The 26,443-nt window shown below is 36.7% G+C and overlaps 1 protein-coding gene across 3 annotated transcripts in view; it reads right to left on the bottom strand.

The window, feature by feature from the left end:
* Window positions 1-280: 280 nt before the first annotated feature.
* DGLUCY (D-glutamate cyclase) overlaps window positions 281-26,443 on the bottom strand; it is a 49,553-nt gene continuing 23,390 nt past the window's right edge. For 2 of the 3 annotated variants that reach the window (XM_082485438.1, XM_082485439.1), the window contains exons 3-14: window positions 25,677-25,788; window positions 22,756-22,909; window positions 21,900-22,098; window positions 20,062-20,212; window positions 18,478-18,600; window positions 16,017-16,214; window positions 13,662-13,922; window positions 13,077-13,176; window positions 11,155-11,303; window positions 5,815-5,934; window positions 4,047-4,198; window positions 281-717 (exon numbers count right to left, since the gene is read on the bottom strand). In XM_082485438.1, the coding sequence (XP_082341564.1) occupies window positions 574-717; window positions 4,047-4,198; window positions 5,815-5,934; window positions 11,155-11,303; window positions 13,077-13,176; window positions 13,662-13,922; window positions 16,017-16,214; window positions 18,478-18,600; window positions 20,062-20,212; window positions 21,900-22,098; window positions 22,756-22,909; window positions 25,677-25,779 (1,854 nt within the window). In that variant the 5' untranslated portion in view covers window positions 25,780-25,788 and the 3' untranslated portion in view covers window positions 281-573. The remainder of the gene's footprint in view (window positions 718-4,046; window positions 4,199-5,814; window positions 5,935-11,154; window positions 11,304-13,076; window positions 13,177-13,661; window positions 13,923-16,016; window positions 16,215-18,477; window positions 18,601-20,061; window positions 20,213-21,899; window positions 22,099-22,755; window positions 22,910-25,676; window positions 25,789-26,443) is intronic. The other variant, XM_082485440.1, reaches the window with a different exon arrangement.

Below are 26,443 nucleotides of genomic sequence, written 5' to 3'. Positions count from 1 at the left end.
TAGAGCTCTCCCCATATCTCCTCACACTTCCACGAACTATCCACCACCACAAGAAGACAGCATTAGAGGGCATACAGGTGGTGTGCAGGGGGGCTGCATTTAACAGCTTTCACTACTGTAACACTTACTGGTGGGTTTTTTTTTGTTTTGAACCTCCCTGCTCCACTGCAGCTGTTTTTCTCACCACAAAGTATTTTTAAATCCAAGTTGCTACAAGAGTTACTTCCTCTTGCAGTTATGAGGTTAGTAAAACAGGAACAGCAATGCAATAATATTTCATTTTAATGACAAGCGTTCTTTGTAAAAGACAGATCACGTCTTAATATATAGTATCCTTTAATACCCATTATCCATTATAAAATTACAGAAAAGAAAGGTAGACCAAATCACCATGATGATACCCCCTTCTTGCTTCACAGAGATGTTGTAAAGGTAACAATGAAAGGTGGTGCACAGCCAAGACATAAGAGATGAAAAGTCATCTTTTTCTGATCTTTTACACCTTGCGTGAGAGCCCAGGGAATAAGGAAACAACACAGGAGCAACTCTTGATATAGAAATCATTAGGGGCAGTCACTGCTGCACTTCTTGCAGCAGCTTTTCGATCATAAGCGAATGGGTATTGTAGAAAGGCAGCCCGTCCACTTCCATTTCTAGGCTGGCAGTTTTTCCACTGCGGACCCCGAGCCGCACAAGTGTTTTCAGAAGCTTTTCTTCCTTAAAAAACAAAGAAATAGAATATAATTAAAATCCTGAATCAGACACGAGCATTCATCAAGATCTTTATTTTAAACCTAGGGGAGGCTCTGACCACATCCTCCATATTAATTTTGGCTAGCAATTTGCTAACACTATTTTTAAATTGTTCCAAAGAATATATGTAGTATCTGGAACTTAGGGACTGACAAAAGGCTTAGATTCTTGACTACTATTTAATTACTAAATGATATTATTGTTCCCCACACTCCCTCAAAGAAGACGTTGGTGACAATTCAGAAGCACGACCCCTTTCTGCCTGGTTTCAAGTTCCCATATTGCATAAAACAGAATCAGAGGAACCTCCACCCAAAGTATCTCAAAAAACTACCTGTCCTTTCACCAGCGTAGCAGCTGGCTGCAGATGCATTTTTAAAGAAAAAAACAGAAGGGAAATGTGACCTCTGCGCGCCTGTTGCTATCATCTTTTCCTATTGATTTTATGAGAATTCTGACTGCTTAGAAAAGGGATGGGGGGAAGGAAAACCCTGAAGTTGTGCTGCCTTGGGATTCTCTGAAATAGCGCATACTATCCTTTGTTTAGAACTGCAACTCAATTTCATGTTTACAACAGTTATTTTCTTGCTTAACAGTAACATAAGCAGATAACAAAGCATGTTCCAAGTTGAGCTATTAAAGTACACAGTTACATGTTAGAGCTCTCGGATCTGCTTACATGGGGAAAACAGGCTTGCTTGCTTAATACTATATAACGATGCCTGATAGACCGTATTCTATCATCAAATGCTATTGTTTCCATTTGTAAGGAACATACACAATGTACAGTACGCACACTTAGCTGTAAAGTGCTGCAATTTGCTCACAGTCCTCTCTTTAGTAAATAAATACGTTGGGAGTGGGGTAATCAAAAAAATAATCAAGTTAATAGAAAAAGAACTTGTTAATTTGCACTTTATTCAGGGAAAAAGCCTCCCTTATGAATGACAAAGCTAACAAAGAATACTAAAACAAATCTCACATCTTTATATATTGCTCATGTATAAAGTAATTCATATTCTTATAGGTCATAATTTCGAACTAAATACTGTACAGTTCATTTCTTACCATTAATAAAGAGTTCAGTAAAAGAACAACTGCCTGACATATTAACCCGGTTGTGAGATGCAAAGAAATGCAGAGTTCACTGTAGGCTGCTCAGCATTAGCTGCATTTGGATGTCTAAGAATTAATGTATTTCCCTACAGTCACTTCAATATAAAAGTACCATGAACTTCTGAAAAATCAAACCAATATAGTATTAACCAACATAATTACGATTCAACTCTACAACTGAAAGGTAAGTGAAGATTGTTTAGATCAAATTGTTTCTTGCTCATCAAGTTCTCAACAAGGAACAAATGCTTTGCAGTATCTCTTACTAAAATATATGTAAAGACTAATCCATGCACTTGGAACAATCATCTCAGTGCTCAGTGGGAACGGAGAGCTCCACAGGTCTGGGATTTGTTGCAGCGCAATCCTGACACTGCTTGAACCTGAGGCTGTAGAGAAATAACGTTTGTGTTTCAGGGAAAGTCTTCATTTAGCAAGTATGATCTATAGTTTTCATGGAAGGAATGCCATTTTTGGAGGAAATGTAAGACACATTATAAGAAAGCTGTTTGGTGCTTAGGCACCCCTTCAAATGTCTTCTTTCCAGTTACAAACAGACAAATATAAACACTGAGGGGCATATGTGTGATGGTGCTCTTTATCTTACTACGGTAATTATCACAGCATTAAAGGAAACTGGATTGGGCAGAAAGTAGCCATATAAACATAAATGGTCTGAATTATTTTTTATACTAATGGAATACGTGAACACTAATGTGTTCAATCTTCTGCACTGTTTACTGTTGCATGATTTATAATTAAAGATATTATATTCTCTTGTAATTTTCTCTCCTCCACAAAACTGTTTCCATTAATTTTACCTCAGGAGATTTTAGCGTTGCACTTTGAATAGCCCATTATTGGATCATTATCAATATTCCCAGCTGTATAGCTTAGTAAAACAAAACCAAGAAGGATTGCCTGTACACAATATCACATTTAATTACAGTATCTCATTACCAGGAATTGTGATCATAGTAGTTTCTAGGATATGTTAATTTAAGGGGGAAAAAAAAGTAGATGCAAGTGGAAAAAAACATTGAAAAGTGAAAAGTAATTAATCTGGTTTTGGAAAAGATTGCACTGAAAGGTGCCATATGCTTTGTTAAGTCAAAGGATAAGTGGCTACATGGCTATGCTAAACGTTGGGATCAGTTTCGGTTTTATGACCTTTAGATGAAAAATCAAAACAGCAATAATTAAAAAATGTAAGACTTACTCTAAAATACTTAAGAGGTGCTTTTTTTTGGGATTTCATGCAGAATGTACTGTTATCTCAGGAGAAATACTCCACTGTTGTGGGCCATATCTACAGTAGATGGATTACATTTTGCTCAGCATTCTTAGAGGTCACAAACTTACTGGTTTTGTCCAAGTCTCTATAGAGGTACTCTGCCAATAAAACTGACTTGAAGTTCCTAAGTTATTACAAATATGGTAGAACAAACATTACTTGATCGTTGAGGATATAGGTTTTTTTTTTAACACTGCCAAGTTAAAAATGGAGCCACGTGCTTAGCAGGATGAGCACAGATCACAGTCATTTCTCACTCCTCTCAGTTATTTTACTTTTTCTCAGTCTGAAACCTTTACATTCCCAGAATATCAGAGCTGCATTAGTCAAACCACATTTAAAAATATACACCTGTAAATCTTTCTCCAACATTAATTTAGAAACATTCAAAACTAACTATAGAAAGGTTCTAACATAACTAGAAAAGGTGAGAAGTTCATAAATTGCAAAGATCAGAACTATGGAGTGGCTTCTGTATTAGGACTGTGACATTTGATTTTGGAAGAAAGACATCTAAAGGAGGATACAACAGATTTATAAAATCATGAATGATGCTAAGGAAGTGAACAGGCAATTTTAATCACTGTATTGCAATACAAGGATTTCCTGCACTGCCCATAAAATTGTAGCACTGTCTTGTGCTTGAAGCTGCAGCATATGAATACATTCATTTTTGAGGACTTTTATGTCCAATCTGTCTTGTATCCTTTGCGGAATATTCTAAGTACAGCATGGCTGCTCGTTCACCAAGGATTCCCAAAAGTCACCAAAAGACCATGTGAAAGTAAGCTATTGAACTGGACTGGGCAGCATTTAGCGGCTGTAGCCGATTCGATCTACATGTCACAGGCAAGTCACAACTCCCTGGTCCTACAGAAATTACCTTGGTAACTGATGGAAGCGCCGATAGCCAGACCGTCTTCTTTGATAACTGTGGAAACCCAACAGCTTTCCTCAGATAGCGGTCATGTACTTCACAAGTGCTGAGAATATACAGAGCGCAAGCAATGGCATAGCCTCCCCAGTTAGAGACGCCTGCAAAAGAATGTCACCATGAAACCAAACTGTAAAAAATAAACACTGGTTATTACGGTTATTGCAAAGATACCTAACCTGCATAAGTCATCACTGCATACAACTGAGTGTCACGTAGCAATGGTGAAATGGAACATGGATATGAATTAAATATTGACCTGAATTTGGAACATTTCTTTCAGAACTACACAATTGGTTAACATATTAAAATCTTTTCAGTAGTATTTCAGAATAAATTTCTGCAAGTTTCCACTTAGCTTAGTTTGTGGTTTGTCTTTCCAACAAAGCAAAACTCAAATGGGCTTGCTCTGTAACACAATTCCACTTGGCCTAAAGTAAAGCCCATGACCTGTGAGAAGCCGTGCTACAGCCCGGTGCCTTTTGCTTTTAACCACACAGAAGCAGGAGATTTTGATAAAGTGTCCTTAACCAGGCAAATTTTCACTGGTGTCAGATTTTATAACAGAATGCTGTACCATTGCAGAGAATCCCTTTTTGTCCACAAATGATGACCAATTAACAAGTTTAGCTATTTTATAAGATGAAGCCATGGTGAAACTAACTGTGTCTTGAGGATGTGTTCTTGGTGTAAGCAACATATACAAAAAGACATTCTAACGTAGCTAATATCCATAAATTTTCAAATAAGTCTACACAGTCTTGTTTGACAGCCTCTTTGTCAAGACTGTATTGGAGTTCATTAGGTTTGAAACCTGCTGTGAGAAGGTATCTCTGCTGCCCGGTACCTTTTCCAGAGATGCAGAATAGCAAAATTTTCAAAAACTGTGGAAGTTGTTTTAGTGCATGTAGTTTTCCACACTTGAACATGTCCAAATCTCTGCCTCACTTCCCTTTGCCGGGTTTGCTTTCAAAGTAAAAATTACCAGAATTGCCAAACAGCCACCATAGATACTATATACATATAACTGTAAGAAGCAGATGTAATTGTTACCACACCCTCATTTCTCCCCAGCACCTGCTGGTTCAGTATCAAGGGTGTTAGACACCTAGGTTAGAAACCTGAGCCTAAGTACAATATGGACTGTTCAGTTCATAAATTGTTCCTTGCTGAACATATCTCTTTCACTGCAAATTTTCTTTTGTGCTGGTTAAGACGTTAGGGTAGAAAAGAATTTTAACTATAGCATTCAACTTTTGTTGTGGATTAAGAACGTATATCTGTCCTTGAGTGGCTCTTGAAAGGACTTATCATCTCTTCATGTAAGAGCAATATGACTGATGACCCTGACAGGCTCACACCCACAGAAGCTCATCAATTAGAGTGAAAATTCATATGTGTATAGACATTTTAATTCTTACACAGATCACTTCTGCAGTCTTCCTTGTTATTTTATTTAAAGTGTGATTTTTCAAGAATATTCAGGATTTGCCCTACTATTTTCAATTAAATGCATGTTCTTCACGGAACATCCTCAATTTTCAGTCATTCCTGCTGACACCGTAGTTGCTTAACTATTCAGAAAATGGACATAATACAGAGATGGATTTGTTTGCCAGTGATGACTTGGTCATACAAAGAAAGGGCCAATATAAATTAGTTGTCAATTGTATTTTCAAATATCAACAACTCTCCCACCCCCCAAAAAATCCCTTACCAGCTACAATCGTGAAATCAGCTTCAACATCACAAGCTATAACATCTCCATTTTTTATGTGCTTCTTTACAGCATCTTTTACTTTGCCCATTCCTAATTCATTTCCTCCATCTCCAACACCTTTATTAAAAGAGAAAAAGACCAAACGAGTATGAACCCAGCATATAACTAACAATCCATTTGGAAAGCATCCAGTGTCTTCCCCAGAGTCTCTGTGACAGTTCATAGCTCCATACAACACGATTTATCCTTTTTCATCAAAAGTGTCTACAAACAGAATACTGCGAATGAAATAGGTGAAAACATCACCTATCACATGCTAACATTTAAGTGTATATACGCAATGTATGCTGTACTGGCGCACGCAAAAGCAATTAAAATTACCAAGTGCTCATAAACTGCAGACAGAATTAAGATAGTAAGCTTTGCTTATGGAAGGCCTTAAATGAGTGTCCTGTATAACGCACTATCATAAGTACATTAGCACAAATAGAGAAAGAACATAGAAAAAGAACCCCAAATAAACCTGAGAGCCTACAATTCTACAGTAAAGCAAGCATAGAAAACTTTGGCTTATTACAAACTTCAAGTAAAAAAAGAGATTAAATATAGCAATTATTGCAGAAAGATAAGGCAAAATATACGTAAGGACTTTGGCAGAAGTAGGACTTACTGCACTAGTAATCTGTTTAACATGGATCACTATCATTGTGCCACAGCGTACAAAAAGCCCAAGCCTGTCTACTATTACTGTTTACATTTTTTCTAATAATCTTTGAAAAAAATAGCTAGTCTTTATTATTTTTTTTAAAGTGTTCTTATATTCAGAGTGTGGGGCCTTGATTTTTGTTCATCAAGTAGAAACACTATGTATTTGCCTCAGTGATTTCAGTAAAATCAACGGGACCTCTATAATTTCAGGAAAATTCTGGGCAACCCTATGTTTTGGACATTAAAATGTTAGATGGCATCCAGAGATCTGGAGATGAGTATAACATATAAACTAGAAGCTTACATGAAAGCTGGACAGTACCTCTAGTCTCTTACTAACATATTAAAAAAAAAAAACCACAAAACCCCACAATCTATTTAAATGGGAATTAACATTTCTCTTTCACCTGTTAGTCTAAATGGCATCTTCTCAAGTTTGAAGATTTTATAGAAAAATCCTAGTTAATATCTGTGAAACAGAATAGTGAAAAGCTCCAAGTCCTCACTGCAATGTATCATATTTGAAGTTGAAAAGTGACTGTGCTCTAATGCATAGCATGTGTTACAGGAGAGAAATCACAGTATTTATAATTTACACTTCAAACCCTGAAAATTGATAAATTTAACACTTTTAGTAACTGCATAAATATCTCACATAAGTCTATAGCAAATTTCCTCTTTAAGTGAAAGTTATTTCTCAGCAGCAATTTTTTACTTTCTTTAGTCTAAATAGTCAAAGGGAGCATAACCAAGAGACACATAATTTACATAAAAGGATTTGCCATGAAGGAGCTAGTCTTATTCCTTATCTGCTCTAATAATCTGTTCACATTTACTCTGGTGTTGGGATTTAATGGTGCTTGGTTATGCTCCCTTTGACTATGGTGCTTTCTAAAATCTGGTTGTTGGTACCACTTTTCAAATAGGTAATGACATAATCACGGTGCCTCTATCATCATATATATATATATTAGAAAGCCAAAATTTTGCTCTTAATATTCTTTTAAAAGGCTAAAATGAATTGTTATCTTTTGAAGATCATCAACAGTTTCTTTAACTGAAAGATAGTGATCCGGTGCTTGGGGCGGGGTGTATCAGCCTTGCTTTGCTTTTTCTTGCCTTTGTGGACGTCCTGTCACCAGGATAGCTATGCAGTTAGTAGGTCTACTGCTGTGGATGGATTCCCTTAGCATCACACTGGGAGGAAATGAACACCACACCAAAAATTTTCCTGTACCATCTGTTTTCTTCTTCCTCTACACGTCTGCAGACGACTGCATTTTACTGTCGATTTCTATAGCGACATTCACCTGACAAAGCGCAGCCATCTACACATGAGCTAGTCAGCCAGACTTCTTTTGCAGTCAGCAGAGAGAAACAGGCCCTTCAGACACTCAGTTCATCTCACCCCAAGGCAGACATCTCAAGTGTAGATGTCTGAAAACAGACAAGATGAATCCTCTTCTCCTATAGGCCCGAGTGCTTTCCAGGCAGAGGAAAAATGGTTCTGTTGGATCTTCCACACAAGTTTTCACCAGCTACATTGCTTTCTGAAACTACATTCATGAAAAATGCAGGAAACGTCAGTCTTCTGCGCTAAAAATCATTTCTATGAAAGGGAAACAAGTGTGACCACATTTTTTCATGCAGCACTTTGGAAAGCTTTTCATTAGCTTCTATATAAATAGCATATAGCTATGTGAATTGTACGACAGCTGAAAAAATAGCATGTGCTTTTGGTAACATCTCTTAATCTTTTCTTTCAATATCTTGTAGAAAATTAGTCCTTCCAACCTTAGTCTTTCATATCTTCTTATTTTGTATATTTCTGAAGGTCGCTGCTTACTCCATGACTTTTTATGATATCGGTACCCATACAATTGTAGGCATTGTTCATGATTTCTGTGGTCAGACTCTTAGATCAGATTTTTTTTAAACATAGATCTTATTTTAAATGCAAAACGTGACAGCAATTAATCAGCATGTAACAAACGTTCTAATATTTCCCCTCTCCACCTACTAACACAGTACTTCTTGCCGCTGAGCACACTATATAAAGACTTCTGTGAGGCTGAATACTTGATCTTTCTAGTAACCTTTCTAGTCTATAAAGTCATCTGAGTACTCTGCCCTAATGGGTGCTGTACTGTATTTGCGCTTTATTTTGGAACTAGACATATGCCTCCAAATTCCTACTGGCCAGGGAGAAAGTCAAAGGTGGCCCCACCAGAAAAATTTACCATCATCATCAGCAATACATTATCATCAGTAATGAGAGACAAGTCAGAAAGGCCACAGCCCAGATTTGTGCCTTGTTAAGTTGGCTTTGCAGAACTACATTGAAAAAGCCAACAGCCATCCCAAGAAATTGTAATCAAATTCAAAAAAGCAGACCAAAAAAGTTAGTGTGATAAGCAAAATAAGAAATGTTAACTAGGTAACAGACAATGTAAGAAAAAATTACATTCTGCAGCGTAGAATATCCATGTACTCAAATTCCAAGGGAGATCAGAGCAGACACTTACATCGCTTTGAAGCCTAATGAATTGTTAAATCATTTTCTATGCAGACACCTCTTTAGAGAAAATTCATGGCAATGGGACACAGTGAATCTGGATAACTGCTTCCTTTCTTCTAATTCACAAGCTCCTGGCATTTTTAATTAATGACATTTCATAGTATATTTGAATATTCAGAGAATGTTTAAACCAAACTAAATTCTGCTGAATAAATTCAAATTCCCACTGTGCAGAACACTCCAAACTGTGTCAAATCAATAATATACTTCTAGCTGCTCTGGGAGATATTTTAAGAGATTAGGGTATTTTTATTAAAGGAATTAGGATGATATGTTATGTAAGTAGCTGGAGAGACCAAGTCCTTGTATCAATAGTCTAAAATCAGGGACAAAATAATTGAAATTAACTGCAGCAGATAAAGCTCTGAGACATTTTGCTAAACATCTTTATGAAAGAGGGCGTTTTCTATCCTTATTCAGTCAATCTTTGGCTTCTCTGCTGAGTTTGCCAGCAGAGTGCCATCTAGAGTGCTTCTTTTTAAATGTTGAAAGTTATTCCTGAGGAACAGGCCAAAAATTTGAATTAAATCTGAGTAAAATGCATTACAAGTTGTGAGATAATACAAAAAATACCAGTGAACTGTTCTGCTATACAGCTTTTAAATGATTCCAATACAGTGAAATCAGACTACACATTATCTCTGCGGGAGCTCTCTAAATTCTGTGGAAACATTTGGAAAACATCACTAGTGAGAAGTCAAAGTTCCAGTGCTTTTGGTAGTACTTAGGAATGAATCCACAGTGCTACAAGAAGAAAAAAAGCCAGATCAGCAGACATGTGACTGAAATCAGCCCGGCATGGACATTTATTTCTAGTTTTGTGACACTTACTTCTAATTTTGTTTCTAATATTTATATAATTATATATCCCCTAACTCTGTTTTGGGCTACACAGTGTAGCACGAAGCATTTGATTGTACAAGGATGGTGTACGACACTTTATATATATATATATCTATATCTGTGAATCCTTGATCTATGCCATACTATTTCAAAACTAGAGACAAGTCAGTTTTCAGGACAAAAAGGACAATCGACAAAAGAGAGAAGTACCATGTTGAGAGCAGCACTCTTATCAGTTGCATTACTCAATGCTAATGTAGTTTTGGCAGGAAGGACAATGTACTCCTTTAAAGATTATTATTGTATACGTATGTTTTGTTAGAGAAGGCATTATTATAACAGATGCAAATACACAATCCCTCAAGAGAATGTACTGCTAAAAGGCAATATAAATTAAGATTATATCCAGACTGCTGTTTTAACACAATCATAAAAATAACTATAATATTTTAATATGTAATGTTTCCATTCAGTAGTCAATTGCTTTCTATGCTGCCTTTCACACATAAAATACAGAATAAAGTCAGTGTTGAAAACTACACTTAGAAAAGCATATGTATGCACACAGATGTATAGATACTACACACATCTGGGCTTGCTTTTTGTCCTTAAATAACTTGGAAATCAACTCCTTCATTTTTTTTTTGGTTGTGAGAACCCTTCTATAGAAACGTCTTAATTCTTCTCCAGCAACGGTCTCTAAATTCAACCACGACAAACAGCTGTAGCCTGCAAGCAGTTATTCGGCACCTGCCTCCGGCTCCCCTTCACTTCCAGTAAGAGTTCCTCTTATGTGGAAGCCAGTCCTTGGAAAATAGACCGTGTGTATAGCAAATTGTGAAGAACGCCTTAACCTTGAGACTAGATAACAGGAAAGTTGGCAGAAAGAGTAAAACAAGAGCAGGTGTCCGCAAGAAAAATAACGCTTGAGCAAGACTAAACAATATGCTAATGTTAACCAATCATGGGTGAAATAACCCTGCGTGCTCGCCGCATGCACAAAGCGAGACAGCCAATCAAACAATGCGTGATCGCGTGTACAAGATATGAATGACTATATATGTAACCCGAGTGTTAACAATAAACGGAGCTTAGCGGAGATTGACGCTAACATACATCGTATCGGTGTGTTTGCTCCCCTCCACCTGGCCGCAACACTCTTTTGTGCTTCTCTTGCTTCTGAGAATACAACACAAGCTCACATATACCTGTTGTTGCGACTCCTGGAATGGTTTGTGCAGCTAAAAATAGTTCATCTATGGGATCCACTAGGTGCTTAATGTTAACTTTCCTGGCATTGTAATAATTGCCATCAGCAGCCATCCCAGCACGCTCTATTGCTATCAGGTGATCAAATCTGGTTAGAGACAAGTGAAAAAAGAGAGGAGAGGAATCAAAGCTGTGATTCTCGCATAACAAACTCTTCTGTTGGCTGCTTCTTCTGTTGCGTTTGGTTCTACTTTTTGACCATTTGAGATTCAAAGTTAAACTTGAATACGGTTTTGTTATTTCTGAATATAGTTCTCCATGGTTTATTTTCAAAGGTTACTCGTTTCTTATAGCTTTAGTGCAACTCCCTCAAACCACATTTGCCACTGAGAAATAGAGAAGTTCCTGAAATCCTTCTACCCAGCAATCCTTTGGGTCAGCCATCTGGCCTTCCTCTGTTTCACGTTAAAATACATAATATCTTGTAAGACATTAGCTTCTTTAAGTGTTTTCAAAGAAAACAAAAAAGTGGCAAATTAATCACCACCTAAATCCTTGTTGGTGTAAATATAGTCTCTGCTTAAGGTACGCTGCTTAGCAAATGTTCATTTGTTTCTAGTTAGGGAGTTCTTTGGTCTTTAGATTTGGGGGATTTTTCTTTAAGTCTATGGCTATTTACTGGTTATGAAAGTAGATGTACTGTAGATGTACTACATTTTAAGCAGAATTTTAGTTCAGTTCTGCCACTGTATGTTAGAATTAAGTTATTTTGCTTCTGTTTCTCCAATTTTACTGTCAAGATGTTACTAATTCTGCTGAATTACTTAATGTTTTTGTGGGTGGGTATCTACAGTGACCCCAGAGACCTCAAGAAGGTTAGTTGTCTACTTTAAAGAAACACTTGCTTTAGCTTTTTGGGACTGCGGGATCAATTGAAATAGAAACTGGCTGTAATTATATTATGCATAGCTATAAACCATAATTTTAAAACAATAAATAAGAAATGAAGACAGTATCATGCATGCTATTACAGCATATAATTATAGCATACACTAACTTGTGGAAAGAAACAGGAATTGAATAAATCGATGAAGCAAATACCAGGGTGAAAGATCTTTTTATTACAGAGAACAAACTGAAGGCAACTACATTAAAATGCTTTACAAGGGAAGATCAATAAAAATGAGTATTGTTTGCCTACTTAAAGGAAATGTAAGTTGCCTGATAAGTAACAAATGTGTGTACAGCTACTTAGCAAATTCACCAGTGCATTAACCCTAATCACACACTTTGTATAAATCTGAATTTTTGTCCAACACTGTATACTCAACAATGCATATGCAAACAGTTCATACATACATGCATACACTTATAATTTTGGCTTTGGCTGCCTAAAGACAATAGGATGATCACTTTTGCACTATTACAAACACATGATATTTTATTAAATCAGATCAGATTCCCTAGTTGCCAGATTTGAGCCAAAGCTCTAGAAAGTGAACACATTCTGCAACTCTCTTCCTAGATCTTTCACTGACTCCAACATAATACTTTCCCTTTCTGACTTTCTAACTGATTTAAAAACTGGTAAAATAATATATATTGTATGTGTATATATATCTATCCATGGAATAACAGCCGAAAAGCTTTTAGAAATTTTTCAAAGGAAAAGAGCTATTGATACATGAAGCATAGTTTCTTTTTTTTTGTACTCCAGAAATGCGTAATGGCAGAATAACGTGGAATTCTGTACTCCACGTGCACTCTGATACTAATGTTTGGCTTCAAAGTTGGTTCTACTCATTCCAAGTCTTAAGGATTTATTTGTAACCATTATGCCTTCTTAGATCGTGGTCATTATTTTTATTAGAACTTCACAAAGTAGAGGTGTGACTCATTTTCAAAAACTGAATACACATACCTAGGTCTTCCAGGATTCCCATTCTCACACAAAAACGTTAAAGCTGAATCTGCACTTTCCCTTTGGTAACTCAATAGTGGGACAGGTCTCTTCAGGATTCCTACAGGAAAACAAAAGACAATTCAGATACTATGTACCTTTTTTTTTTTTTGATGTGTGTTTGAGTAACTTTAAAAGGGGAAAAAAAAAAGCAAGCAAAACAGTCCAGATATAGTAAGGACTCAATGTCTTTACACAGTTCCTGATAAGCTTCCTGCATCCTTATTTTAAATTAAGTTTGTTTGGATGTTAGTGCTAGTAAATGGGACCTTGAGACAGAAAACAGGTCTACAAGAATAAGAACAGACATCCAGAATTCATCACGAACAGCTAATCCAGAATCAGTACCCAGACACATAAACATTAACTTGATGCCAGCTAGGTTTAACAAGATGTCATCGTAGCAACACTGATCAGAGCTCAGAGGATGAACTCTGGTTCGTTCTCTGGAAAAAAAATATTCTTGTATTAAGCGACAGTGAGATGAACTGAAGCAAACCTTGGCTCAAATTGGCACGATAAAAACTGAAAAAACTTGTGTCTTACCTAGTTGAACAGCCTCTTCAATAATCTTTTTATTCAGATTCATGGCTCTCTGATCTGTTACTATGGCAACCTCTTTCTCCAAGGCCTGCAATATAGCCGCAATAGCGAGCGCTCCCGGGGGCCCATCGTTTTCTTCGGGAGGCTTGTAAGTGAAGTGGGTAGGAAATCCAGTTGTTATCAGCACTGACCGAGCATGGGAAATGGACAGGCAAGCCTTCAGCAGCTCATCCTGGCGGTGTAGATGAATTATACCCCGGTCTCCTATAAAAATGTTTTTAAAGAGAGCAGTACACTTCAATATAGCGTTCTCCTTTTGAAATTTCTGTGTGGGTGAACCTGCATACTTTAATGACACAAAATCGGTTAAAAAAAAAAAAAAAAGAGAAAGAAAAAAACCCTCTGGTCAAAGGCAGGAATTGGGGTAATTTCCTCAGGAAACCTAGGAAGGTGTAGGATATGAGTAATGGAGATAATGGGCTGTGCTTCCAGGTTAAGAATTTCAGTTAACCAGATTTTGAAAGTTACTATACCTAGCATTTGTAGGTATTGGTGTAAATAGCTTTTTCTTTTTCTAAGAGCTTATTGCATATTGTCTCCTTTCCATTGGCCTTCTACTTTCCTCTGATCTGTGGTGACAGTTGTGCTAGACCATGTCTAGCTACTGAAGCTAGACTGCAACTCAAGCATCCCAGATCTCGCAGAAGTTTTGATGCAGACTTCAGATGAGTGAGCTGGTCCTTTATTTCTATTTAACTCTATTCCCTTAGGGAAGAGCTAATTCCCAAATAAATTCCACTTAATGAAATGATTAATCACAGAAGCGAGGTTTCAGAGACATTGTAAGTTACCAGGGGACTTTATAAACTCCATGAATACAGTGATATCCAAGTGACTGCCAAAAGATCTTGTAACACTTCATGTAGTAGAGAACCATGTTATCTCACCATGAGAAATAGGTGAATATTAGCAGATGTCTCTTCTGGTGGGTCAGGCCCTTAAGAGGCAACACTGTTGTCTGTGTATGTCTTTCACTGTTCCAACCCTTCCTATCCCTCCTCCCTTCCCTGGCACTTGGAAACACAAGTTCACAGTGCAGTCCTTTCAGTTTCCTAACACTCCTGAAAACCATGAATAACAGCAGGATGTGCCGATATTCATGGGCTGATAGTGAGAGGTAAGTCCTTACTATTGTTTTCTAGCCTCCTCACTTCTTCATCTTTCTCACCTTCCTACTCCCCCCTCACCCTTCCCTCTTTTTGTCCTCAAGTTCCCCTTTGCCGTTTCTCCCTCTGTTCCTCCTACATAACATACAGGCAATATATAGCTGGTGAACACAGGAAAAAGTTCTGAGCAAAGCTTAAGTAACAGAAGCAGAGAATATTAGTCTCTGAGAAGTGGGCCACATTAACTGAGATAAAGTACTGTACTCTCCTTTAGCAATGAAATGAGGCTAACTCTTAAGTTAGGTCCTGTATTTCTGCAGAGCATGGCATTGTGCCAAGCCGAACTCCAGAGAGTGGGAAAAGGAGAGGCCTTGTGAGTAAAAATAAACAGACCCAAACATATGCACACAGCCCAAACCAGGAGCTTGGGAGAGCTGGGCGTAAGCTGTTTTCCACTACTGCCTACAGAGAATCTCAGAAAATTTATGGGAAACTGAGATCAGAATTTACAGCAGACAGAGGGGACTAATCCAGTGTGTATTTTAGGAATGGCTGTGCTATTCGGTTTTATTTCCCTCTCATCTTCTTTGTGCACACACACAGCCCTACCTCTCAATCAGGTTGCTTCGGTCCATCACACAACACCTCAGTGATGAATACGTCAGCAGAGCTTGATGCAATTCCACCCATCAGAGAGGGATGTTCGAAAAGCAAAGCAACTACTAGAATTTTCTGGTAGGAGCACAGTAGTCATGAATGTATGTAAAGAAATGTGCTATTCACTCACCAGCGAACACCCGTGTAGCTGTTACCAGTATGCTGAGGTGCCCTGTACTTTATGTACCAATTTCAGTTTTATTCAGTAACACTTCTTATTCTTTGTGGACTCTCCAGTCTGCTGTAAACATTGATGCTTCTGTGTACTTTGAGAGTATAGTCATCGAGATCAGATATCCCATTATCCATAAGGTTGAATGGGTTTGGCCAGACTCTGATACTAAGTATGGTCACAGAAAATGTAAGACCTAATTATATTAACTCACTGTATTCCACAAAGAAATTTTTAAAATCTTAAAATTGCCTTTAGATTCTTACTGTGTTCCTGAACTTTAAGAACATCTAAAAAAAAAGCAGGATAGGTCATATCTACCTCATAACAAATCCAAGAAAGGAAGAAAGTTTTTGTTTTTACCTGGATCTATTCCAATTAGGGTCTCTAGATTCTTTATCTTTTGGGCTGCTTCTGCTGACACAATACTATAATGCAGAGGGTCTTGAGAAATGCAGTGGACTTGTGGGACTTCTCTTGAGGATCTGAGTGTGACATGGTCATTCTTTAGGTCGGTAATGAACATGCAGCCAGGAGAATGAGTAAAAGCTAATGGAGCTCCTAAAACAGGTGAAAAAAACTTTAATTAAACATGTTGTTATTGCAATATATTGAAATATCAGAATGACAAAATAGCAAAAAGCTATTTAATTTAACAACACAGGGTCCCTGCCTGATGATGCTATATCATAAAAACAATCGATATTTTAAGTTACACTGCAGCAATTAAGACACTTTGAGAAAGAAATGTATGCATATACATCTGAAAATGTTTTCACTTTTAAAGAGCTCATATGGGTAGATGAGATCACGTTCTTCTACAATATCTTTTTTAGTATAAACTTGAGGCAACTTTGGAACTGAATACTGGTACCCTCCAAGGAAGCCTGTCAGGAATTGACAACTCTGAAAATTGGGTTTGACATGCATGAAGAAACTAGTGCATTGATGTAAGAACCAGTTACTGCTTAAGTCTGCACACTGTGTTGGTGATATTGTTTCCATAAGAATAAATTAATTTTCTAGGTTCTAGAGTGCTGTGAAAGTTATAGTGTCTCTCTTGTACCTTTGAATATCCTTGCAATAGTGATATGACAAAACTATGTCAACTACTACCTGCTGGCTACGAGTAGTCCTTTATTGGATTAAGAAAATGGGGAATATCATCTCTGCACGGTGTCTTGTTGACCTAGCTAGGAGACCTACAAACCAGAAAGGAACAATGACAAAAGGTGACCGGTAAGCCTTAGCAAAGGGAATCTGAGCAGCATCTAAAACCCTGGTGAACAATACACTTATTTAGATCTGAACAGCATAGTAGTTCCTCAAACTGAAAATATTGGCTGTCCTTATACTAATTTCAGAAGTCTTGATCTAAATTATACTTGATTTGGCAAAATTGGTATGTTGTTGGATAAATCACAACTGGTACAAGCAAAATCTCACTTTGTTAGGATGGTGAAAAGGAAGGATGGATTTCTTTAACAAGTACATATGTGCTTGGTCTGTTCTAGATCTGTTGGGAGTCTATGGCTTGTTAATTTAAAAGCAGCTGGGGAACATGGGTTTTAAGGTTTAATATACCTCACCAAACCATGTGAGTAGACAATATTTTTTGTGAGAAGCTAGCAGATTCATCTAAAGTATGGGTACTGATGGTATGGCAGAATTTTAACTACCTAGATGAGAAGGGAGCACAGAAAGATAGAAACTGTCAAAAAAATCCTGGAATGCATTAATGACAACTGGTTTTAATACAGAAAATGGAGAAATAAACAAAAGTAAAAGCCAGTTTCAGGCAAAGGCACAGCTGCTTTGGGTAACAGATTGTAGAGAGGTTGGCAATTTTTTTTCTCTGCTTTCCCTGCAACAAGGATACATGAGGAAGATGAATAACTCTACTGGAGAACACAGCAAAGAGTGGGATTTTCAGTTCGGATTTGGGACTGGAGAAAAGGGGTTGTACGTAAGAAAGAAAAAGTCGTCTCTGTTCCTAGTACTGAACATATTTACAGCAGGTGTTGAGAGCAGTTTAGCTGAACATCTGTAAGAAACCACAAGGATATAGCAGATCCTACAAACACAGGACAAGCAGATGACCTCCGAAGGCTCTCCCAGTTAGCTTCTTTTTCAGTAAGAACTAAAATATGAGATTTCAATGCACACTAGTGATTTAGAGCAGTATATAATACTGTCACTATGGTTTAGTTGCTTTTTCTTGCCCTTTGTGCTCACGTCTGTTATAAATGCCTGGTTAAAGTGCAGGACAGCTCTGTGCGGAGGGCAAAGTTTCATTTATGTAAAGAGTACCACATTTACTTCATTTTAGAAAAAAAAGCTAAAAGCTCAAAATTCTTTTCCAGGTCAATCAATTTGCTAGCTCCTGACAATATTTTGGAAATATTTCCGGCTGCTTTTTTTTTATTTTCTTTTTTCTCTTTACTATTGTTTTACTACAGTGTGATACAAAATAATATTTTAAATGGAAGAAGCTTAAAAAAGAATGCCTTTAAACTCACAGTTTTTAATAATGCTTAAAAAAGACATTTTGATGCAGCCAGAGCTTTAGATTTCTGCCTTTAAAGTACTCAAACAAAAGTGATGGAATTTCAGTAAGAACTTCCTTGAAGGTAGACCTGTATTTCACAATGGAAAATAGTCCTGCCAAAGGTTTTTTTGTTGATTGGTTGGGGTGTTTTTTAGCTCACCCTAAAATCAAGGCTGCTAGTCAGCCAACTCAGTCCATGTTTAAAAAAAAAAAAAAGAGAGAGAGAAAAAGAGATTGAAGGATAATTTAGAAAGAGTCCCCAGATAGAGTACATACTGCAGTTGATAACTGCTTCTACTCCTGTTACTCCACAGGCCCAAAACACTGGAATATCACCAGGGTGAAGGTGAACTGGATCTCCATAATCTGGTTTGGAAAGATCTTGTATTCCCAGCAGACCTGGAATTGATCAAAAACGAAATAATGAGAGACTGCAAATAAGCAGTACTACTGCAGAACTGTGGGGGAGTGGACCCCAAACATTACTCAGTGACGCTAAGGTAGGCAGACACTAAGCGTGCAACAGTGGCAAGTCCCACTGAAGTGGCATATTTAGTTTGCCTTTGAGTTCATGTCCTCAGAACCTGAGCTGACTCGTTTTCCCTTTTTGTACTTGATGACATCAGTAAAAATGCATTCACTTTATTTCTGCAACAAAACACAAGCTAGTCGTGTATGCTAAGCTTTCAAGATATTATAAATCTTCTCTATCAACAGAAGAATTATATTCATAACACTGGCAAACAAGGATAAATGACTGCAATGCAAAATGGGTTCTTTCTAGAACATGTTTTCTACTGCTTTAGCTTTCTACGTTCTTTAGCTAGAGAAACGAGCAACCGTTCTTTTACCTCTCTGGGTTAGATAACTACATCTCCCTCTTACCTAGCTTTCACTAAATTGTCTTTTGCTTTATTCTAACAACTACTTCTAATATTCTGGGTCATTCTAAGCACTTGCTTTCTTCCCTTAGTTTTAAAATCTTCAAACGCTTTAAGATACTGCTGTTTTTTTCTGGAATTAAATTATGTAATCTGTATATATAATAATTTACTCTTTTCAGTTAAAAATAAATAAATAGTGGAGATCTTTACTTGCCCGATCATCTTGTTGCTGTACTCAAAGTAATGAATTATTACTAGTTCCTCAGATTTAAGCACTCAGACCAAATATATTACTGAGGTGTACTGTTACCAATGATATCTCCTTCCATGCTCTGCAATATGATCCTTCTGTGTATGCAGCCCATGAGTCTACTGATTGACAAATTTCTGTCAGCAGAAGGGAATGTTTTTTTTATTGTGATCTATCTTCATCTTACAGGTGTTTGTTTTGTTTTTTTTTTCCAAACAGCCTCCTGTTTTATATTTTTTTTTCAGTTTTCCCTTGCAAAGAATAGGCCTATGCTTGTTTGAGCTGGGTTTTTTTAAAAAAATATATTCTTTTCATATTTCTATCTATTCTGTCTTCAGTATTGTGCTCAATGTATCCTACTTCAGTATTTTTAAAAATTATGCAGTATTTACTTTCACAGTCATCCACTAAGACGCAAAATGCATCCACACATACTTCTCCCCATGCTGTCAATCATTGCTACCCTGTCACTGGAATCTCTGACAGCAAGAAAGCATTCACATATAAATGATACGGCATACATTTCAGAAAAATATGACTACACTTTTTTACCAAAAACCACCCCTGCCATATAACTTAATTTATCAACATCAGACAGCTATCGTTTATCCAAGAAATTTGTGTTCAGCTCATTCAAAGTGCAAAGTCCTACCACTTCCCATGGTTCCCCCCTTCATTTTTAGACACAGTAAAGTGCATGCAGAGTGAAATATGAAAAGCACTGACCAGGGTCACCCACGTGAATTGGTGCTCCATGGGCTTCTTTTAATTCAGATGTTGCTAGCACAGCTGCTTCCAACTTGCTTTCAGGAATAGGTCTCATTGTGACGACTAAGTTGCAGCAAAAAGTAGAAATGCTATAGCAAGGCACAGCTGTCTGGCAGTTTAAAAGAATCCAAGGTGTTACCAGGATATTGAATAATACTTCTAAAGTACTACAGAAATAAGTCTAAAACTTTGTGCTGTACCTGAGTTTAGAAAGGCCGCATATTAACATTCATTTTAAATCCTTTTAAAAAAAATATTTTGCTTAGTATCCCATAATTTTTTTTTTTGTGTGTGTGTGATCCAGCACCGCAGGAGTGAAACACTCCATCCTCGGGCTTCTTCATAGAGATCCCTAAAATTTTCAACGTTACTCATTTCTTGCTTTGGTACATGCAGCGTGCAGTGTGGTCAGCTCAGTATATTCTGAATATTGTCAGACAACAATGGTGTGCTCCCTATGCAGAAAGGGAAAAAGCTACTAAAAAGTATCACACAGTGACAAATCCACTTGGTCTGAATCTATCCTCTATACTTGAATTCAGGGGAGCTACAGTACTCTGTAACATGCAAGGGTCAGGAACTCCTGCTGCTGGCAGTACCCACTTCTACAGAACCAGCATGCCTGTTCCACGCATACAAAATCTTTTGTGTCTCTAGAAAGGTTCTATGGAATTCATCATCCTCACTGACTGGGATGCTGAAGCACATTTTCCCTTCAGAAATAAAGCAGTTCAGCTTTTTAGAACAAAATGTCTGATATCTAAGTCGCATTTGAACATAAACAAGATATGTAGACAGCTAGAGCTGTATAGAAAGTGTTCATTAACAACCTTTATAATAAATATCATTATACCTTTCACTGAAGAAATACACCGTACAGTTCTTCACAGTATTAATGTGCTATAAACTATGAATTTTTCCTAATTCAGAAATGTTATAAGCAGATACATAGTTGTATTTTTTTCCTTTAAGCTTGGTAGAGGGATTCATGCATGAGATCCATTTTTGCCTTCATTTTAACCAGGAGTATAGCAAAAAGAGTGTGAAATCATAACACTGAAAAGAACAATAAACTTTGTCTAGTAGAACAGCATACATACATATATGAAAAAGGAATGTGGATGTGTACTTAAGTGTTCTTAATACGGAAGGGTCTACCTACTGGAGCCAGAATTATTCTAGGGCTTCTGTTGACATAAAAATCTGAACTATAAACTTTCTGAGCACAGTTATAATTTTCAGTGCTATGGTAGACACCTGAAGTTTTTGGGAACATCTTCTGTCTCACAGGTCTGTGTTCATAGCAAATAGTCAGTTTAGAGCCTCTACTGTCACAAGAAAAAGCCAAAGTGTGGCTGTCGTGCAGAAGAAACTGTTACTGTCATGGCTCATAAAAGGAATATTCCTACTGCAAGCCAGAGCAGGTATGGAGAGCAGGACGTGTATAAAGGCATGGTCAGAACAGTGCATGGGTCATCTGTTGAAACAGAGAAGGCAAACCAGAACAGAATCCAAATGAAATGGCTGCCACAGCAAAGAAGGAAAAACTTTGTCACCATACATGAATAAAAAAGCAAAACTGGCCTTTCAGGATGTTGGGAAAAGCAGTGAACTGAGGCTGAGCCTATTTTACCCTGTATTTTTATGCACTCAGCACTAGCACATGCCTATAGTTACTACACAAGTAGGAAAAAAGTTCTGATTTTGAGCAATAGGTAAACGCACATAATGTGAATATGGACAAATACTCAAAGGCAAAGCTAATACAAAGTCTATGTGTGTGTGCATATACTTACCTTATACATGCTTACATTACATTTTTGTTCAACGTTTCTTACAGGAATGCCAGCATTTTGGACTGCTTTTTCAAAAGAGAAGCTGCAGCCTAAATAAAAAGTCACCATGTCCTTTAGTTGTTCAGAATACTCCTTTAGGCTTTTCAGTAATCCAGTACAAGCTCCATGCTCAAATATTCTGTACTGCAGGCAGTCAGTTCTAGTGAAATAAGAAGTTGTCACGGCTTTATCATATTTTTTGAAAACAAGGCAAATTGTTTGAATTGACATTAATCCAGTATCAAAACACAAGATACAGACTACTTTACCCACTTCTTTTCTTTCTGGTTAACAATGCAACAAACACATGCAAAAACCCCAGAACACCTCATTCTGCACAAAAACAAGCCAATAAACAGAACATGTTAAGAGTTTGGTATTTTTTAGGTTTTATAGGTAAATGTCCCTTTTGTCTCCCTTGTCTCAGGACTTCAAAAGTTAGGGAGCTGTTTTAAGTCTTACTTTTAGCGTTTACTACAGAAATACATCTTTTAAATTTCAGAGACCCTACAAATACCGTGCAGTCATCAAACAAAGGTAAAACTCTGTTATTTAATTCTGCTGGCTCAGACTGCAAAATATTTAGAAATTACGCAATTTCACTTTTACATTAGAGGAATACTTGTAATACAATTACCATAACATGTTTCTCAACAACAAGATGAGCAGGCTGTTATACTCATGAATAGTTTTCATTCAAAGGTATAACTCCAAGAAAAGAAACTTGTTCAAAATATACAACACTGTGAGCAGGCTGTTACCTGAAACCCTCCTAATCACCACAGAACTTTGAGAAGCAGACTTGGTCCGTAGTTACCTGATATCAGAATCACTACTCAGAGAAGGACATTTCCAATCACCTGGTTTACTTCTGTACAGCAGTGGCAGAGGTCCATCATTTGCATGGCAAAACTTCTCAAAGTCATCAGCCAGGGACTTGGGCAAAATCACAACATTGGCCTGTTTATAACCTGAAATTGTGGAAGGTAGGAAGGACTGGTTATTAACTCAGTTTTTTTGTTTGTGAAACAGTCACTTTTCTGTATAGATTTCTTTAGATGGTCTATAAAAAATTACCTTAAGGAATTTTTTGATTCTGAACTCTGTAATTAAATTAAACAACTTTTAAAAATGTTTTAAAAATCATAGCTAGACGTACTCTGCATGTGAAGTTGTTCACAGCTAAAATAGTTGGCAGTCATGGGTAGGACTAGAATATGAAGACAGCATAATTACTTTTCTATGAATTTACATATAAACATAATTTATTACCTAACTTGGAAAAATAGTATTCTATAGGAAAATGCTTTACTTTGCAAATGTTAGGACAGACCCAAAAAAAGGTTATTGTATACCACACTTTGACCATTTTTTCATTTAATACCAAGCTATAAATCACGTCAGGGCCAACAGTAAACTCCTGGTATCTCAACATTATGTAGCCCATTCTTTAGAGTTTGTTGGCTATGGAATTTTACTGTGGGCTGCAATTTAACAGACATAACTACAGCTCAGGAATAAATTCTTGCCTGTCACACTGAATCTCAGTCATTTCTACTGTTTCTAATTTAGAAAACTAAAATGAACAGAACGGATACACTTTCTTCACTTGCAATCAACTTTGATTTAAAAGGTTGTTGACTACTACCATGCAATAGCTTCTAAAGACATTAATAGTTTTGCAATGAGTATCAATGAAGAAAGCTCACATTCATTTATTTAGCAAAAATTTATTTTCTAAACAGTAGGAGTTAATACCAATGCCATTTTAATTTTCCTGCATGTAAATACCAGCTGTTCAAATACAGAGAAGAAATTTGGAGTACAACTAGCCTGTGGTATATAAAACCGCCAATTAACAGTTGCTAACTCCTGTGTTGATAATGTCTTGAAAAGTTTTTACTGTGCCTGATATCAGATAGGAAAGTAAGAGGCTGCACAGAAGCTCTCACTTTCTTAAATACTGCGTAAGTCTGTCATCAATGATCTACCTTAAAGGGCTGTAGAAAATCAGCCAAATCTTACTCTTGACCAAAGCTAAAAAAGAAACCAAAAGATACAATTCTATTCATGATGGAAAAATGCAAAGCAAAGGCTGAGGTAAGCATGTATTTGCATACTGAATGTGCCCACAAACTGCTCTCTCGGGAATACTCTGCACAAAAATTCGTTTTATTACTAGCGAAAGTTACTAAATACAGAAACAGTTTCTTGCTAAATACAGAAATACATTTTTATTAAACAAACACACTAAATTTACCACTGAATAAAATACTACATTAAGTTTCATTCCCCGCCGTCCATAGAAATCCACAGGCGTTTTCTACTTTGCTGGTGATATTCATGAATTCTTAAAATTACAGTTTTAGTCAGTGCATTCAACTCAGACAACACTGAATTTAGAATACTAGTCACAGCTGACAGAATGAATCTGTAGGTAACTTTTAGGTATTCTATAAACTCGTGAAAGCTTTGTTATAACTCTTTGACAACTTTATTGTTCCTGCTGTTAACCATTCTTACTTTCTTTATAGACGAAAAGTTATTTTCCCCTTCCCATATCATCTTACGTATATACTTTCATTATGTATCCATCATTATGTATATATTCACGAGCAATATTAGTGAAGCTGGACATGCTGATCAACCCAGGCATTAATTCAACACACTCATGTCCCAATTCAGAGAAGTTTAGCAATAGTTTTTCATTTCTCTGGTGAATGACAATGAAGGCAGTAAGAAATAACTATTTTAGTAGTATATCACCCAATAACTTAAGACAATTTTAAGGATTCTGAGAAATTCCAATTACCCTAGTTTTTTTAGTCTTTGCATAATGGAGCTGTATGCTCACAGCTAGAAGTCTGAGCTTGTTTTGTACATAAACAATACATTTTTCAAATGTTTAAACTAACACATTTAAAATTACTGCAGCAATACATGCACTTAAAAATACAGTTGGGGCAAACTGCAGATTATTAACATTACGACACGTTTTTGATTAGTGATTTTCAACTTATATACTGATGGAAAAAAAAAATAATTTCAAGACTCACTATGCTTCTATAAAATGACCCTTAATGTTCTTTACATTATAGTAATGCTACTACACACAGCTTTGTTGATCAGCTACTTGCCACAGTATTTTTAGTTAAGTTACATTTTAAAGTTGATCAGAACAATGACAGAGACTCCTCTGCTTCTGTAAAAGTCCAGCCAGGACAGGAAAGACAGAAATCAAAATTTTCCAGAATGCATTCAGTTACCTGAATACAAAACTATTTTTTCCCTCACCCGCATATTTCTCAATCTTGCTGAGTCAGTAATTTCCAACTTATGCAACAAATGAAGCAGAAAACCAATTCTGTAACTGTACATCTCTAATTCTTCCCCAAAGTGTATCCACTTTTTCAAATATTTTCTGCATCTGCAATTTCTCTGTGACATAACTGGGAGCTAAGGGATGCTCTGCAAACTTTGAAAACAGTCCATGTATTTTACACAGGTAGGATGATATATTTTCTCTGACATAGCTTTATGATTTAACAACAGTGTCAGGTGCTTACAATGTGATTTCAAAAACACCCAAGTGACTTAAGAACGTAAGTCAACATTTTCTTCTGTTTCACTTCAGTGCTTTTGATATTCCTACATTCCTTCACAAACAGAAAAAGAAAACACATAGCTGTGCATCTAAAATGCAGTCACTTTTGCACTTAAAGCTGTTAGTTTACCTACCCTCCGCCATTCCAGAAGTATTACTAATACTGAGTCTGTTGCATCGAATTATTCTTCTTAGCACATGGGGAAGGAGAGATTTCAAGCCTCCTGTCAAAAACATCTCTTCAGCCTCAACAGAAAAATAAATAGAAATTTAAACACAAAGCACTTTTTTCTTTTTTGACATTTTAAATTCTGATTTGCTGGAGAACTTAGCTTAAGTTTACCCCTCGTGCTCCACCAAAGTTATTATCACTGGGAAACTCTAAGTTATAACCCAGAAGGCAGATCAAAGTCAAAAGGTTATTTCACTGACATTTTATGACTAAATGCAAACTGAATCTTTCAATAAATTAGCTAGTCATGCACTTTAACGTTCGGGATAAAATGCAAAGTTTTGCTGGCCTGTAATGTAAGAAACAGATTTCTTTCCTCCCTGATAAATATTCGTTTCCTAGAGTATTCATTTTTCCAAAACTCATTGTAACTTTAAAACTGCAAAAGCACAAATGAATTAAACTACCAAGCTATAATCTGTAATATTACTTCTCTGTTCAAAGTGCTTTTAGACAATCAGCAATGCGATCTTGTGGTAAAGAGAGAACTATATTCAGAAAAATGTCCTTTTAATACATTCCACACGTATTACACTTTCAAATATTAATTACACAGAAGTGAATACTCCCATGGCTATTCTTCCACTGGGAAAGCAGACATATAGATGTTTAAGTCACTTTTCATCCAATCTGGAGTAGCAGCAGAGATAAATACCCTAATTACAAGCA

Source organism: Vanellus vanellus (assembly GCF_965231255.1).
Source record: "Vanellus vanellus genome assembly, chromosome: 6".
NCBI classification, from domain to species: Eukaryota; Metazoa; Chordata; class Aves; order Charadriiformes; family Charadriidae; genus Vanellus; species Vanellus vanellus.
This window is presented reverse-complemented; position numbering and strand designations above follow the sequence as displayed.